The 13217-nt window shown below is 38.0% G+C and overlaps 1 protein-coding gene across 1 annotated transcript in view; it reads right to left on the bottom strand.

Annotated features, from left to right (window-relative positions):
- The window catches only part of LOC136826554 (alpha-2-macroglobulin-like), a 440224-nt gene that overhangs the window by 243881 nt on the left and 183126 nt on the right, over positions 1-13217 (bottom strand). The window contains 1 exon segment of the mRNA XM_067083736.1: positions 10271-10377. Within this exon segment, the coding sequence (XP_066939837.1) occupies positions 10271-10377 (107 nt within the window).

Here is a 13217-nt window from a genome sequence, read left to right on the forward strand (position 1 = left end):
CCATCTTCGAGCTGTTTGCCAACAAAGATCAACCTCTGCTGGTCTAATGAAGATTGTAATAAGACAATATCAAGATTTGGTGAAGTGTTTCCTTTATAAAGACAATTACAAAGTGTAACCAGTTATAAATGTTCCCAACCGAAGATTTAGTCACTCCACACGCAAATCTCCAATAAAGAGAATTTAAGAAATAAAAGACAATTTAGCCACAAAGAACCTCCACGATCAATACACTCGTTTCCCTCGACGATAAGAGAGAGAGAGAGAGAGAGAGAGAGAGAGAGAGAGAGAGATCCCATCAGCTACAAAAGAGAAAAGGAAGTTATGCGTTACCCGGACGTCTTGTCTCAGATATCCAAACGAGCAAAGAAAAGGCAGTCAAGAAAATCGTATGCCCACGGATGACACACAGATTCGAAGACAGCAAAGTTAAGTCAGAAGTCCCTAAATATCCTCACATAGGCTATACACACACACACACATAAGAGTTTTTTTTTTTTACTAGAGCTAACATGATGTGAATACTTCTGTCTGACAATTTTTAAGACACAAAAGACTTGCACTTGAGATTAATTAATTAGATGCACAAAATATTGGCAACGATTTTTCTTGTTTACTAATTAGTACTAATTATCTACTAAACATTATTCAACATTTGTGTTTACTAACCCGTATGATATTTTGCTTTACTTCATTTTAAAACATTCTCAATTGTCTAGATAGAATTTTTGGGGGAATTTTAAGTGATTATTAACTTCATTTTAATGAAGGTGGAAGTATTTATGATTTTTTGTGATTTTTAAGACCTAGTTTGATTTTTTTTTTTTTTTTAGAGATATTACTGCCATAGCTCAATCACAGTTCAGTTATATTTAGTGTTTAAGGAATTACTTGCCATTTAAGAGTAGATGCACAGGAGGAGATCGAGAAGTCAAACAAACCAATTAACACTGGCTACACCTACACTTTCAGCTTCATTACACAGACCAGACACAGTAAGCGAAAACGACCGTTTATCAACCTTGCAACGATAGTTTATGGTTGGAGAATAGTCAGAAGTAACCACCTTGGAAGCAGTCCATACCTATATAACGATATGAAAGAATGGGGTCAGCTATTATCAAACCACCCATGGTCAAGAACAGGACAAGGCGAACGGGTAATATCAGTTGAAAAATTGTAAAATAAATATTAAGACTACGTTACTGTTGGGAACTTTACCAGCACAAGTTATTGCAAAGATGAACCACAAATGGGGGCCAGAGGAAGATGTAGATGAAATTGAAAATGAATTAAGGAAAGTTTTATGCAGGGATCCCAAAGGGGATGATCTTTACCTACCCTTAACCACCGCAGGACTGGAAGGAAAGGAGACAGAATAGTCAAGAGCAACAAAGTTTAGGGACTTCCTGTATTAAATTGTCGCCAGTCAAAGTAATGAAGAGAAGAAAAGAACGAAAAAAAGAAACTAATCAGTTGCAGCAAAATCGACTTTGCCAGATTTTAGATCCAGTGAAAAATGGTAAGAGTTCATTACAGAAGTCCTAAGAAAAGGTGTATCAGGCAGATTTCTTTCATTAAAGCTTAAATCCAGTAGTAGACTGTAAAATCACTGATGTTCAAGGAAATAGAATCAAACTAGTAGGGAAAATTGATTTACCTTTTAAATTAGGAAGAGTCTCACTTAAAGAGAAAGTTCTAGTAGCAAGGGGAATACATTTTGCATTTGCACACCTATTAATTGGTCATCCAACTATGGCTAGACAAGAAATCACAACTGACGCACCTAGAGAGCAATTAGTGATTAGAAGGAAGCAGAAGAATAATAGAATACCACTGTGTAAAATGATTAGAAGAAACAAGGTTCAGGGAAACTCCTTGCTAATAGGTATCCTAAAGAAAGATATTGTAGAAAAAGATATCAAGTGTGTAACACGAATGGTCAACAATTTAGTAATAATCTAGAATCCAACTAGGAAACTTACCTGAAATTTGACAGAGAATTAAGACTTAAACCAAGAGAAGGCACCTAGATAGAATGCACAGTAAATCCATTATATGAAGGAAAGGAAATTCCAACACTTACAGAAGGATCGCAAATGAATGGAATACATTATTCCTCAAGCCAACATGAAGTTAGACAAGGTAAAATAGCTTTACAAGTTATAAATAACAGGGGAGGAAAAGTTAAATTATCACAAGGTACAGAAATAGTTTTGGCAGAAGTATACACTTTCCCTGCCCATGTTGTAGAGAAGGAAACAGTAGCATCAATCAATAATGACAATACAAACTCAATGTATGAAACAGAATTGGGAGGAGCCGAGTTATGGACTCACGTGAAGGATATCAAAGAAAACTGCTAGAGAGAAACTCATTGATTTACCGAGTGAATATAGTGATATAGTCGCCATAGAGGGAGACACCCTTGTCAATACAAGTGAAATAACCCATAGAATAGATATTCCACAGAATACTAAGTCAATTTATATACCTGCTTATAGAGCAGCACACTCCCAGGAGGAGATTATTGAAAAAGAAGTTCAACTAATGAAGAAGCAAGGGATAACAGAACCATCAAAATCACCGTGGTCTTTCCCACTTTTGCTAGTTCCAAAGAAAGACAAAATGTACAGAGTAGTGGTTGACTTCAGAAGGTTAAATAAGATAACTGAAAATGATCCTTATCCAGTGCCATCCATGAGAGATCTTATTACAGCCACTGGATCGAAGTAGTACTTCACCACAATAGACTTGTTACAAGGATTTTTACAAATTCCTTTAGATGAAGAGAGTAAACCTTTGACAGCTTTTTCCACTAGTAATGGCAGATACCAATATGTAAGAATGCCCTTTGGTCTAAGTCAAACCCAGTAACATTTGTGAGATTAATGGATAAAATTTTAGGTAATTTATTAGCCAAGGATGTACATTGCTATATAGACAATTTGGTAATAGCAACAGATACATTGAAGAACACACAAAACTAGTGAGAGAAGTTTTAAAGAGATCAAAGAAAGCAAACCTCAAACTAAAGTTTAAAAAGTGCAATTTCCTTAGAAGAAAAATAGACTACCTGGGACACCCATTAAGTGAAAAGGACGTGGAAGCAAATGACTTCAAGATTAAGTCAATCAAAGAGTATCCTACACCTTGTTGTAAGAAAGACGTGAAATAATTGTTGTGTTTAGCAGCTTTTTACCAAAAGTTTATAAAAGACTTCACAACCATAGCTGCGCCATTGACTGAATTATTAAAAGGACACAAACCATTCTGGTGGTCAACCAAGCAACAGAAAACATTCGAGGAACTGAAAGAAAGACTGACACATCCTCCAGTACTTAGATCCCAGATTTTAGTAAAGAATTCTTCTTAGCCACAGATGCAAGCCGTACTGGTATAGAAGCATGTTTAATGCAAAGACATGATAACAAATATCATGCTATACTTTATTACAGCAGAAAGATGAAACCACTAGAAGAAAACTACTCAGTAACAAACCTAGGGTCTTTACCCATAATAGACGCTTTAAAGCACTTCAGATATATAATATTTGGCTATAAGATAACTGTATTCACTGATCATTCAGCTGCAGTAGAAATGCTCAAGAATCCGAATTTTTCCAGACATAGAGTCCGTTGGTTTATGACTGCCCAAGATTATGACACAGAAGTAAAATACGTGCCAGGGAAAAACAATAAAGTAGCAAGGTGATAGTGTAAATGTGATTAGCCAAGAAGCAAAGTCAAGTGAACCTATATGCAATGTATTTACCATGCATTACACAGAAGTAGTTTCCAGGCAAAACTTCATAAGGGAACAAAGAGAGGATGAAGATTTAAAAGAGATTTTCAGATTTTTGAAAAACAAGAAGAAAACTGTTCATCAAGAACAACAGAATTAAGTAAGAAAACTGGATGTCCCACAGATGCACTGAACATCATGGACAGCGTACTAGTCTAGATGTGTGAAGAATTCGACCCAATGTAGTCTTTTGAAGGTGTTACCCATAAAAGAATACTGTAGTACCTAAGAGCCTAAAAAGTAAGATTATTGAACTAATGCATGATGATGACATGAGAGCACACCCAGGAAGAGATGAGACAGTCAGATTGATTAAGGGATCTTTCCACTGGAAAGGAATCTACAGAGACATTAGTAATTATGTGAAAAGTTGCAATGCATGTAACAGCTGCAAAGGAAGAACAGATAAGGAAGCACCTTTAGGGTAGTATCCAATTCAACAAACACCATTCGACAGAGTAGCAGCAGATCCCAACACTAACTTGCGCACCATGAGTAAAGGGAATAAGAATATACTAGTAGTATAGACGCACTTACTAGATATACAGAGCTAATACCAATAACGGGAAAAGGAGCTAAAGAATGCGCAGTCACTCTTTTGACAAAATCTTTTGTAGACGTTCTGCTCCACAGCTTATATCTGACAATGGTACAAAATTCAGTAACTCCCTAGTACAAGAAATTTGTGATGCATTCAAAGTAGAGAAAGTTACGATACAACCGTATCATCCAGCTAGCAATGGTTGAGTAGAAAGGAATACCAGAAAGGTTCTAGATGCATTAAGGCATACAGTAGGACAGGATCCTGAATGGGATATCAATTTGCCTTGAGTCAAATTGTCATTAGATGCTAGAAATCATTCCAATACACAAGCAACGCCCATAAAAGCTTTGATGGGATATGAAACAAGATTACCATATGCATGGCTGAATCAGCCAATACAGCCAAACTATTCTGAAGACATCATAAAGACAAGAATTAGTAATTTTAAGGTAATTCACAAACAGTTACACAGGAATCTAAAAGAAGTCCAGAATATCATGATAGATAAACATCAAGACGGATTAAAGCCAGTAGATTACAAGACAGGGGATGAAGTCTACATGAAGAATGAAGTAAGAAGTGGAAATAATTATGAGTTAGCCACTAAATTCACAGGGCCATACAAAGTCATAGACGTACAGAAGACATATGTGAACGTGAAGAAAGTAAATAACTTAATACCTTCCACATATGCTGAATCATTAGAGGAAGAAGGATGTTGGGTAAATAAAGATAAGGTCAAGAGAACTGAGGTCAAAAAAGCAGAAATGACTGAAGAACCAGAAGAAGAAATTCCAGAAGGGAAAACTAGGTATAACCTAAGATAGAGAAAAGTCACATTTCAGTAATTGTTAATCGTAATAAGAACAAACTCATCAATCATCTTATTATTCCCTGTATTTGATTTCTTTATTGCTAAGTTTACCTTATCGGTTGACTTAGGAATGAAACCTTTTTTTCTTATGTATTGTAGCAATTCTTGCTTTAATTAGTTGGTTTTGTAGCAAAAAAATTTGGTTGAGTTAAATTCATTAACTAAGAACTTGCTTTTTCTTTAACTAGAAGGGGAATAGTTAGGAAACAAGGGAATGTAAGTAAAACTTCAAAATGTAATACAGTATAATAATTTCAGAAGGCTCCCAGTTATATTTTAATTTTCTAACCAAGCATGACTAATATCATTTTAGAAGGAATTTCCTAGACAGAAGAATAAAGAGGAGAGGCTACGATAGACATTAAATGATTTTAAGAAAAGAAAATTTTAGTTTTTTTTACCATTAATTCAACTTTATTGAAATAACTAACACACTTACCTTATTCACTTCTTAGAACATTTTAATTAATGAAAACTTATTAATTATTGTTACTATACATATAGAAAGATCGACAAGTACTAATCTCTTACCATTTTCTTTAACTGAGTTGCCAACCATACTTCAGTGTTGAACAATGAACATACAGAGCTTAATATACAAGAAAATACTTACAGTCACATTGAATAAGTCAAAGGAAATTCATATAAACACATAACACACTTGCTGACACACACAAATACACAAGGATGTTTCTTCAGGACATTTCAAGAAGTACAAGATCTAGAAGGCAACCATCAATTCTACATCTCCCTTTGCATCATTAACCAAGAAATATTATGACTTTCCTCGTCACTAGAAGAAAAGGAAAAAAATTATTTATCGAATTTTTCATACCATAAATAGTAGGGCAACATCCACCTGAGTAGAATGCGACAGAGGACTAAGTAAAGCCTATGTAACTTGGATAGCAAATTCTACCTTGTTTTTACAGTGCATTTGAATGTCTTATTTCAACTAGGTTGAAGAAATGTTTCTATTTATATTCACTTTAATACTTTAAAGTTTATCATGTAAAATATGTGTGATTTTCCTAAAAGCATGTGTTAGGAGTTCTCGTTGTTATATTATTTGCTTTAGTTTAGCTAGAAGCTGCCAGAGTCAGCTGGGTAGCTGGCCGAGACTAATGGAATACAGGTAGTCTATAATCACATAAACTAAATATCTTAAAAAACCCAAAAAAGAACATTACAGAAAATACCAATATCACTGGGACAGAGAGAAAAACAGAAAAGGGCAATAACAAACTGAGCAATCCCAGGTGCCAAAGCGGACGTCTTGGCGCCCATAGAAATTAATGTTGTGTGTCTTATGCGAAAAAAGTGTGATCATTGCTTTCAGTGAATCAATTGATAGAGGTCAGCCTTACCCTCGCAGAACAGGACCCCAGGCCAGTCAGAGGTGATATCCGAAGCGAGATCTTGATGTTCCTCAGTTTTCTTGGCCTATGCACCCACAACCCAATGAAGGAAACTGAGGACTTCAAATACTTTGAATATGTCCTTCACCAGATTATCCAATTCTGTGGACGTAAACATGATTTTGGCCGACGAGAAAGCAGATCGATGAGACGTGTCAATAAGAATGGAGAAATCCCCTTGGGAGGAGGCAGCGACTCCCAAAGAGGTAGCCTCCCTGATCACATACGACAAGTACCTCCTGCGAACGAGACGAAGAGGAGGAAGAGCAAAAGACGCTTTACCCTGCTCTCTTTTGGCAGAAAGATAGTCTCCCATCTCCTAAAAAGACTTATTAGAGGACGATGAAAGGACCATCCTGGGGAGGTGTGTCCTGCCATCCGGCTGGTTCCTCATTAAGAATGTTGATGCAGGAGAAGGTGCAGCTGGGGGAAAAAACAAAGGAAAATTCGCCATCAAATACCTCAGCAGGGCAGCATATGCCAAAGGAGAAGCAGGCTCTGGGTCAACCTCTTCTTCTGAGGAAATGGGAGACAGGTGGTCATCCTGAGCAGGTTTAGGAGCAGAAGGAACTTTCTTACGTAAGTCCATTTGTTTAATTGGAGCCAGAGCAGGTTCGTTAGGGTCCAAGGGTGAAGGGGACTGAGATCTAGGTGAGGATGAAAAAAGCGATGGGGGCCTGGGAGCAGGTGCCGGGTGCTCAGGAGCTCAGGAGTGGGCGCTGGGGGCTCCAGGCACTTGAGGGCGGACCCTGGGGACTTGGGAGCCAGATGTAGGCGCTCAGGAATGGAAGCCAACGCTCAGGTGATAGGGTCTCCGGACTATCCCAGGGAGATACAGGTGGGCGCTGATGGACAGGGGCAGGAACAGAATGGTCCAAGGAGAAACTATAAGATGGTCTGGGACTGCACAGAATCTGCTTATACAGCTTGACAGGCAGAGGGTCTTGACTCCGAACTTGGTCTACAGAAGGGCGCTTAAGGGGCTGGGAAGAGTTCAGATAACGTTTGCATCATTTCTTGTCCACACTGTAGTCGTCTGAAGAGCTGGAGGACAATGGATATATCTCCTTGGACAAGCCTTTCCAGTGGCTATCTGCCGACACCTGGGAGAGTACAACAGGTGTGGCTGAGGGGGCAACTACCCGTGGGTAAACCCCATTGGCCTCCCTTGCACTTTTGGTATGCCTTCTCCCAGGTTTGGGGGAGCAGGAGAGGGACCTCCATCTAAGAGAACCAACGGGGTGGATTGCCACCTCCTCCACTTGCACTGTACCATCACTTTGCAATTTCTCTGCAAACAATTTCTCCATAATCACTTTAAGAGAAGCCCCTGAATCACCAACAGTACTTACTACTAAATAAAGCTTCTTATCAAATCTAGACTCGAGACTGGCAATGGCATTAGGATCGGAAGCATGGGAGCCAGGCAAGTGAGGAGAAAGTTGCTCAGTAGAAGGCAAGGAATAGGAGAAACAGCAGGAATAGGAGTAGAAGGGAGAGTAACAGAGCTAACCCCCAAACTAGATTTTGGTGTATAGTCGACCGCCGGGATTCACAGGGGGATGCGTACCACTAGCCCCCCAGAATAGCTTAAATCCACGAATACTTAAAACCCCTCTAAAAATGCTTATAACTGACTATTTTGATAGTCCAAAACACAAAAAACTGTCTACAAATCCTTATACCTGAACATTTTAATAGTTTTATAACAAAAAAGTGCATTTAGTCACAAAAATATAAAAATACAGTAGTTAGTGAATATTTCTCCATGAAAAATACCATGAACGGGTGAATTTTCGTGAATAATATGTATATATGTTCCACAGAGAAATCTGTGAATAGGTGAAGCCGCGAATCAGGAACTGCGAATGGCAGGGGTCCACTGTACTCTCTAAACTCTAAGAGCATTTTTCAGCTCTAGAAGCCACTTTCCTCTTTCTATCTCTCTCTACCTTATCTAAATGACATTTAAGTACCTTCCACCGTTTAGTCTCCCAAGCTGAACACTCTCTACAGGTCTTATCAACATTACATTCTTGCCCCCCCTGCACTTAGCACAGATCGCATGAGGGAGCCTCCACTTGCAGCCTAACTCGCTACAGTAGCGAATACTAGAATTACTAGAGTCAGACATATTTGACTGAAAACTAGTAAAAACTGCAAAAAATAAACTGTCTAAGCATTGTCTAGCATAAGTGCAACCAGAACAAAACAATTGTACTTCACCAAACATGAATGAACTACAGGAAAATGCAAAAAAGCCCCTGCAAATTGGAGTGATGTTTACACGCCAGCCGGCAGAAATAAATTGAATAATGGCTGCTAGGTTGTTCCTTCTTCCCCTGGTAGTGGGCAAGACCATCAACTACGTGAAAACAAATAAAAGAAGCGTAACCACTAATTTTAAAATAAGTTGCTGCGCGAGGCAGATAAGTTAGCTATGTAATTACTTGGTAAGTTACTTATGTGATAATTTTGTTTTCAGTTTGTTTACAAATGAAGCACAAATTTATTATCACAATCAGAGTTACCCATTGGAGTCAGAGGAGATGGAGGGATGTGTCATATGTTTTCTACCTAGACTGCTTTTGTTTTCTCTGGTAAATTACAGTAACATTATTACAAAGATTTTCCCTGGTGTCCTAGGTGCATGTCTTATTTACGTTTTTTTCTGCCATGCTGTAGCTAAATACTGTATTCTGATAATAAATATACTTGTATGTAAACACAAAGTTTTTTTCCTAATATTCCCTGCTGAAAATTGGGAGGGAGGTCTTATATGCCCATAGGTCTTATATGTCACCAAATACAAAAGTTGAGATATGAAAGTGCAATATACCCTCAGACATATCAGTTACCTATCGTTCAATCACTACTTGTCAAAAATTTCAGTGATCATCTACACACGCTATTATTTTATATTTATCACAAAAGCAACTTCATTATGAAAAAATTATCAGCGAGAAGAATACATAAGATTTAAACTTGATGCCAATACCTCAATGAATTTCTATATAGATGCTATAATGCCAATCATAACCCTATGGCCGTATATTACATAACAGTACCATACAATGTTGCATAATTTTTTTTACGCTATTATTTTTTACCATTAAAAGGCTGCAGTAATTTTTTTCTAGGAATTAACATACTTTTCCTTAAAAATTTTAAAACTTGTATGATAAATATATTTACCTAAAATAATTTTCCTTACTTTCAAGCTGGACATAAGGTTTTATCTGACATGTGAAAAATAAAATAGTAATCAACGGTAATTAAACTGTGTGTCAGCTTCTACTTCCTATGTATAAAAAATACAGCTTTCTGTGAAACAGTCCAATACATGGAGGCTTACCCAACCTACACTCTTACAGTACAGCAACTAAAAGATGCACAAAGCCAGCCAAACTGATGTACAACCTCTTCCCATTTAAATTGTAATCAATATAATTCCTACATCAGTATTATTCATCATCATCATAATATCTTTCTACTTTGCAAAAAAAAAAAAAAAAAAGAAAAATTGCTGGCTCTGAACAGACTAGGACATATCAAAGTTTAGAATGAATAAATGTTTCAACTACCAATGATATAACAACTTCCACAAAATCAGGCCAATGTAATACTTACATCAAACATTTTCAAGGCATCAACATAGTCTGAGTAAAATGGCAGCATCCATGGCATATGAACAGGAACCCTAGAGCTACCAGGAGGACCAGGGAGTCCTGGGGGCTCTGAAAATAAGTTAAGACAGTACACACCTGAACTTCATCGATTGAGTGAATTTTAAAGCAGAAAATATTATTAATTTTTCCATTCAATATTTTTTACATACAAACCCATTACAATACACAGGACTTATTTAAAGTGGTATTCATCTCCATCTGCAACCAATATCTTTAGACCAGAAAGAGCAATACATAAATGAGCTCTGGTGAATTGAGGTTGAAAACTTCAAGAAATTAAAGAGGAATTAGACTTAACTACTTTATCAAATTGCTTTCAACTTCAAATAATTATGTTTAGTCCTGTTTACTGCAGCTTAACTCCTCCTTTCCACAATACAAACATGTAAATGGCTGTATTCATGAAAAGCAGCTTTCAATTAACAAACAGCATGAGATGCAAGAATTACAGATCCATGGCTAAGAACAATACTTTTTGAGCATAACTGTCACTCTGTTGACCTAACATAATTTCTCCATCCAAACTATAAAGCTGATATGAAATACTGGATAACCACAAAATGAACCTGTACAGTATAAGGAAATTAAAAACTAGAAAATGCTCTCAGCTTCAAACAAAATGAACAGGGCCTCTGACAGCCTGCAATGAAGATTGCAAAAAACTAATACAATAACAGGCTCGGAAGATATGTCTAACACTATATGTCTTTCCTTGAGATGAAGTAATACTACCAACAAAATTGCTTTTACCTCAGCAGGTACATGTATATAACCATAAGCACCCAAGCTCTTGCTTCACCGAAACACCTGTCCCCATTTTACTAGACGTCTTTCATTAATTTAGAGTGTTTTCAACGTCAAGAGGGAGTTTATATATGTAAAGGCAGTGCCACAATATATACTATATACCGTATATAGCAACCTCTCGATAATCAGGATTAATGGAGCCAAGCACCCATCGGACGATGGTGAAATCCAGATGAGGGCAAGTGTTCAAGGGCAACTCCATACCCTTCCTCACCTAACCTTTTCAACACCGCATAACTGTCATTACTCAATATGCTTGTCAACAACCACCATCACACTTTAAACTGAAAACTTTATGCAAAAGGCCAATATCTACCTTTTCCCTCCATATTTGAAACAAAATCAACTGCATAAATACACTTAGAATAAAAATGCAACACCTTTTTTCTCTCTCACTCCTACATGGCACACAATTCAGTTGGTAGATAGCCTAATTGTGTTTACTCACAGTCTACTATGTTTACTGTATTTTTATACAGAACTTTATTAGTTGTTACCATATTGTATTATCAAACACAAGATACAAATTGTGTATGTGTAAATTATTGGCCTAGGATGGATGTTATACTCACAGTATCAATTTGCATAAGTCTAATAGGCTATTACAGCTGTATTTAAGATAAAGTTAATGGTGTATGAAACTGATATTTGGCTTAATGAATCCATTTATACTGTGTTATCATCATGTTATACCATCACCACAATAGTGTAAAAAAATACAATCATCCACCATATGCATTTAAGTATGTTAATCACTCAATCAATCAATATCCTTTATTTCAGCTCAGGGCCATATACATGGAATATACAAATACAATACACACAATCTAGATACGTAAGAAAACATGACAAAAATAATAATTTGCAATATCCACACAGTTGCTGAAGAAGTAGAAAAAATAGAATTCATAATAACAGTAATGACAGTAATTATATGGAGAATAATAGTAAAAAAATATATTAAAAATTATAATTAAAAATACAGATTGCAGACAATTAATTTCCAGCTAGGGACCTTAGATGGTTACAGAAGTCAGGTCCAGAAGGCTAAATACGAAAACTGAAAATTGCAGAACTATACAATATGTGAGGTTCAAAATAAATGTCAAAAGAGAGACTGATTCTTTATTATTCTCGACAGGTGTTTATAAAACAAAAAGCGGACGGAAAGGTAGCGGGCAACCCGAGGCCCCCCGCTGTGTCCATACAGAATTTGTGTTTCCTGACAAGCATAAAAATACATACAATATTCGTTACATGGTATATAAAAGGTAGATATACATATCGGCGGAAAGACCGTACATTGATGCATAAGATGAGGTACATTAAGAATCTGAAATAAAGACAGGTAATGTACATGACGTGATTAATGTACATCTGAAGGGCCCCTGCTTATGGAGAACTGTGGGCGTGGGGTGGAGCTCACACCTGGGGTTGGCTGGGTGAGTTTCCTGGGCCGCCCCAGGCCATGCCTTCGTGGGGAAGCGGGTGCGTCTGCAGGCAGGTATTGAGGGGGGACTCTGGGGCGCCTGCCTTCTTTGCATACTTCACTGTCCAACAGAAATGCAGGTTTCAGCCTGTCGATGGTGATCCAGTCCTCCCGCCTGTGGATGTTGAGGAGGAATGCTTTGCTGGACTGCCTGATGATTCGGTGGGGACCCCTGTAGGGCCTGGTTAAGGGCAGCTGGCAGGCTTCCACCCTGACGAAGACATAGGCGCAGGAGTGTAAGGCAGGTGGGCTGTAAGTGATGGTTCTGTCGGTGAAGGTCTTGTGGCAGGGCGCAAACTTTTGTGCGATTTCCCTCAACCTTGGGATGGGGGTGTCGGCGCCGTCGGCTGACAGCAGAAGAATTCTCCTGGGATGGCCAGTGTTTCCCCGTAGAATTTCCCAGCAGGGGAGGCATCACCATTTGCCTTCGGTGCGGTGCGGAGACCCAGCAGGACCCAGGGCAGCTGTTCCTTCCACATCTCGTCGGTGCAGCCTGCCATGAGAGCTGCTTTAAGAGAGCGGTATGCCCTCTCGACCATGCCATTCGCTGCAGGGTTGTATGCCGTTGTGCTGTGTAGAGTTGTACCCATCA

Source organism: Macrobrachium rosenbergii, chromosome 41 (assembly GCF_040412425.1).
Source record: "Macrobrachium rosenbergii isolate ZJJX-2024 chromosome 41, ASM4041242v1, whole genome shotgun sequence".
Classification (NCBI taxonomy): Eukaryota; Metazoa; Arthropoda; class Malacostraca; order Decapoda; family Palaemonidae; genus Macrobrachium; species Macrobrachium rosenbergii.